Source organism: Argentina anserina, chromosome 1 (assembly GCF_933775445.1).
Source record: "Argentina anserina chromosome 1, drPotAnse1.1, whole genome shotgun sequence".
Classification (NCBI taxonomy): domain Eukaryota; kingdom Viridiplantae; phylum Streptophyta; class Magnoliopsida; order Rosales; family Rosaceae; genus Argentina; species Argentina anserina.
In genome coordinates, this window is record NC_065872.1 from 13,689,229 (window position 1) to 13,694,611 (window position 5,383).

At 36.1% G+C, this 5,383-nt stretch overlaps 1 protein-coding gene across 1 annotated transcript; it reads right to left on the reverse strand.

Annotated features, from left to right (window-relative positions):
* Positions 1-870: 870 nt before the first annotated feature.
* Positions 871-3,904, reverse strand: LOC126795006 (uncharacterized). Its single transcript, XM_050521816.1, has 8 exons — positions 3,836-3,904; positions 3,543-3,608; positions 3,113-3,214; positions 2,446-2,556; positions 2,068-2,115; positions 1,910-1,963; positions 1,490-1,555; positions 871-1,315 (listed from the first exon to the last, which is right to left on the reverse strand). Exons 1-8 carry the CDS (start codon positions 3,888-3,890, stop codon positions 1,269-1,271), a joined length of 549 nt encoding a protein of 182 aa, XP_050377773.1. The 5' UTR covers positions 3,891-3,904; the 3' UTR covers positions 871-1,268.
* Between the last annotated feature and the right edge of the window lie 1,479 nt (positions 3,905-5,383).

A 5,383-nucleotide genomic window follows, 5' to 3' on the forward strand; every position in this document is an offset into this window, starting at 1 on the left:
CGTTTTATCCGTTAGGAATCTCAGAAAACTTCATTCATGAAAGTCGTAGAGTTCGTCAATACGAATTCGTGGACACGCGGCACGCCTAAATCGGAGTTCGTATAAAGAAGTTACGAATCAAAAGGTATTTGGACATTTAGTTAATACTCTGACGCTATCAAACGTATATTGGTACATTTATGTTGGCTAAATCCATAGAGGCACATGCGTGAGGCGACCATACATCAACAAAAGCTTTGGAGGAATATTTTGATCATCGTAAACAGTTTTAGTCTCATAAGTAGTGGCGCAGAAAGATGGTCGTTTACGATACTTAGGACTTAAATTTAGAAGAATCCATACAATACTTAGGACGTTAATGTTTGGATACTATAATTTTAGTTTCCATAGAATTTATGAAATTATGGGAATTAGAATTCAATAGATTTGAATTCCATTAATTGAGAATTTCATTGTTTGGATTACATAATGTAGAATTTTTAAAATAACAAAAATTAAGGTCATTTTGAAGGAATAACACCTATTTTTTATGGAATTTAAGTGAGGAATCTCCATCTTAAATTTCCTTATTTATTTTCCACATGAATTACAATTTACACAGAATTTTAATCCAAACTGAAAACTTTGAGGAAATGAATCTTGAAATACCAACTTTTATTTAAATTTCAGTGAATTTGAGGCTATCCAAATACAATTCCAAAGGTCGATTTTGGGACACGCGAGAAATGAATTAGACATTGTAAATTTTTTATCTGGGAAGAATTAAGTTGAAGGCCTTCGATAGGCGATTGTGGGATCATAAAGCATATAAGGGTATGATAAATGTCCATTGGAATCTTACTAAGAAAACAACTTCGGCGGAAATAAGCAGTCAAATGAGTTGTCACTCTTCTAATTATAAGCAAAACACAAATACACTAATCAAGGGAGTCCCCCACCAAAATGATCATGGTGATATCATTATAACAAAGATAGGTACATTAAGGCAGAGCTCCAAGTGCATACTAGCTGTAATTAACAAAAACATCCCAACTGGAATCACACAGAAGCTTAAAGATGGTTCTAGCAAGTTGTAGGATCCGGATCATAGCAAACATACACAAATCCACACCTTGTAGGATCCCGGATGTTAATTCTATCCTCCCCAGTGAAGTTCGTAGTAGTGTACAACAACCTCGGGTTATAAACATCAAAATCCAACACCAATTCCCATCAGGCCAAAGCAAACCCAAGGACACCACCACCACCCGAAATCCTAGCAAATCGGTCTAGCAGATGCTGTTGGGGATACGACGAGGATAGCTCGATGTTAATTCTGCAAATAGAAAAGGTATCAACACACTTGGCAGAAAAAGAAAAAAAGGAAAAACAAAGTGCAAGAGACAACAAAGCTGAATTCTGCAATCCAATCCTAAGAATACGATTTTGTGCAGTTCCCCAAATAAAATCCAATTCATCAAGAAAAAAAAAAAGAAGAGCAGATGCATACCAAATCTATTATCAAACGGGATCCACTTAGGGCTTGAACGGTACGCCTTTTCTTCTGGTGGTCTACCTGAATAAGTTGTCAAAGCACAGCACATTAGGACGGATTACACGACACCAGACAGTAATGATAAGAAAAACAAGAATGCTGATTAGGAGTATCAACACACTTGGCAGATAGGCTAATCCCATAAGACCAGATAGGCTAATATGATTTGACTGGAAAAGTTATCTTTGAAACTTTTATTCTATGTCCGCCATACAGAATGTAAAAATCAAAATGCCTTGGCAGGTGAATTTAAATTTAAAACATATAGTTTTATCACATTAAAACAGAAACGACGAACAACGAGACCGCCAATTATTAACATCAAAACATAGCGACTTCCAAGTAAAAATTCGAAAACCAATATCAAGAACTTACGGTCAAAGGGATAAACTTCGCACAAGACATCACACAGGTCCTGATAAGCTGATCCTGGTTATTGTCAAAGAAACGAATAATGATGATGTCAAAACCCAAAAATCAAACATGAATACCAATTAGAAAGAGAAATCATACAGAAAATCTAAAGAACTTACCACAATCATCCTCCTTGAGATCACGGGAACATAAAGAAGGCTCATCAACTGTTTAATAAATAAAAAACCAGACAAAAAAAAAGAACATAAGTGTGATGTAGAAAATGAAAGAAAACGAACCAAGTGACAATCAAAAACAAGAAATCAGCACTATGACCAGTCACTAAACAAGAAGTGGAAAATGGAAAGGTTGATAAAATATCGCAATGCAATAAAAGAGTAATAATTTTAATTAAGTAAAGGTGATTGATCCAAAGTTTTCTCTGATTATATCATAGTACAAGTCTACAACATATAACAAAAAAAAGTTTTCCTTTCAAAACTTAGTGCCCGAACTAATCAAACAGAACTTTACTGGCAAACCCTATCAATGTGTACCTGTGTTGTCCGTTGAATCTATTTCCACGTTAGCCACGTTACTTGGTTCGAACTCAGGTTCTTTAGGACCCCAAATAATTTTTAAGAAGTAAACAGGAGTACTTGCAGCACCTGTTAAAATAAAATACCCCAAACAATTAGATGACCACTGAATACTACCAAAAGAAGAGGGAGCATGAATGTTTGATGAAACTTGAACAGCCACAACGCAAACAGATCCCATAAGAAAACACAGTATAATTAGATATGATGCATCACCAGGAAAAACTATGCAATATATGATCAACACATTTTTTGCTTAAAAAAACCACATTGCCAGAGCAAAACTGTGACACCCCCGACCCAGAACTTTATCAAGAAAAATAATAATTTTAGCTGAAGGAAGGGTTCTATATAAGAGAGGATGATCTCTCGTTCCGTCAAAGGATAACGCCGTTGTATGGCGGTGCCTTCTCTGAAAGGAGAGAAGCAATCAGAGCAAGAACTGGGTCGGTGTGTCCTCTCCTTCTCCTCCCCCAATTCAGATCATTTATCCTTTATTCAAGGTCGGTTTCGGCCGACTCTTTTTTTTTTTTAAATTTATTTAAATAGTGTAGTAGAAAAACCGGGGCTTTACAAAAACAAATTTAACTTCACTTGCAAACTCTAAAACAATAATTAAACAGACCATCATCATGGGGAGAGGAAGGGGCAATCTCCAATTCTTCAGACTCGGTGCCTTTTTTCGACAACCCTTGAGCAGAAGTGTTTGTCTTCGAGACTCCACTACCTATCATGGGTATTATAAGAAGGCATATGTCAAAACCAGAAACATGGGGACTCTGACTACATGACATAACAAATATATCGATGTTGTGTAATAAGTAACGCAATAACAAGTGTCTGATTAATTAAGACTGCAGATGGAACATATGAGATCCAAAATCCTTCATCTATACATAAACCATGTATCGCCAGACAGACCAAGATTATGGGTTATAAAAGTTATCTTCAACCTATGATACTTGTTATTCTATTTAGGACAAATATTTGTTCGTCTCACTACGAAAAACACTAATGAAATTAGCAGATAACAGTCAGTACTCCCAAAATCATACCATGTGAATCCTTTGATCCTCTGCCCTTGCTATCTCGTTGACGTCTACCTCCGACCTTGCTGCTTCCTGTTTATGAGGTAAAACATGGTCAGATTATAACTAAAAACGATAAAGAAACAAAGCAAGCAATGCAAATTGACCTGTATATAACCAAATACTACTTGGTGTTTGATTTATAAAGACTACAATCCCTAAATAACAAGATCGAACTGCTATACTCACGAAATTGTAGGACCTGAACCTAAACCTAAATCGAAGAAACCGTACAGTAGTAGATGAAGCAGCATACGTACCCTTACGCTTATTCTTATCTTCACCTGTCGCCGGCGCTTTGGGACTTCGGTGCATTTTTCTACCGAACATCGCTGCCAAATTGAGCATTCTTGAATCTTGATTCTTAATTTGTTTCTCTCTCTCTTATATAGACCTTTTAAAGTCGGTTTATTTTGTGAAAAAATTGCAATTCCTAAAAGCCCTTTCTTGGTTTGGTTTGTATGGGGATAATAAATCATCCTAATGACCCAAAATAGTAATTTCCTGAAATATTATGTTCTCCAAATTAAATAAAGAAACCAAATAACATCATATTTTATTACCCAGTAGCTTTTGGTTTAGCGTCAGCGGTATCTTCTTTGTATTTGAGAAGTCATAGGTTCGACTTACACCAAATTAACTGTTGTATAGTATTTGAATTCTTAATTCGATAAAAAAAAACTAAAAGTCATTCACATCTCCGACACCTACAAAAAGTAGAAGAAAAAAATTATCTCTGTTTAATCTAGAAAATATTTTATTTAAAAAAAATCTTAGAAACGTTGTCTACCTTCATCTTAGAGACGGCGTAGAAGGCATATAGTTGGGGCTAGACAATTACATGTTTGATACTTTCTATGGGGGATAGGCGGATAGCTAGCTTGTTAAATACTTCATGTGGGTGTGTACTGGAAGCCCCCATAGACTGTCAAGCCCTCGGAACAGGATTTTCTAAAGAATCTCCATTAGGGATCGTTTTTGTACTACAGTACATGCTAAATTATTTAAGCATCGTACCGTTTGTTTCAAAATAATAATAGTAATAATTAATAACACTAAACCTTCCAGGGTTTCTCCAACTCAAAACCTTCTATTTGCTTTGCTTCGTTTTAAAAGTTTGTTTTTCCTTTGACCCTGTTTATCTACAAATGCCTTGGTGCATTAGCAGCTTATTTACTTTTCATCGCAACAATATTACAACAATAATTTCACAGATGTATTCACGTAGATTTGACCTAGACCATATGACCATGAACGGCCTGCAGTGCGGTTCATACTGCAGGAGCTAGCTAGTACGTGTTGGTATATCAGCTAAGCATATGAGTACATAGACGGTACGTACCTATTCAGCTGCATCATAGATATCGTCTCTGGCTGGCCGCCGGTAATGTACGCTGGAGTATTTACTGCAAAAGAAAAAAAATGCAGAAAGTACAAAGCAGAATCTTTTTGTTTATATAAAGATCAAAAGCATGCTACTTGTTCTAACTGAATTACCAAGTGTATGGTGACAACAATGTTCTCTAAGCTAGGTATCTTCGAGTTTGACAATTAGTACAAGGTTTTCTTACTATCAAGTGGGCTCTCATTCAGGCCCGGCCCTGGGGTTAGGCCCAACAAGCGGCTGCCTAGAGCCCCCAACCCAAGTAGGCCTCCGAAAGAAAACATGTCCGTCTAAAATAATAATATTATTTATATATAGGTGAAATAGAGAAAAAAAATCTGGGTTTATAAACGCAAAGAGTGCTTTTTTCTTGTTGATGCAACGAAGTAGAAGGTTAGGTATAGTTTCCAGCAAATTTGGAAAT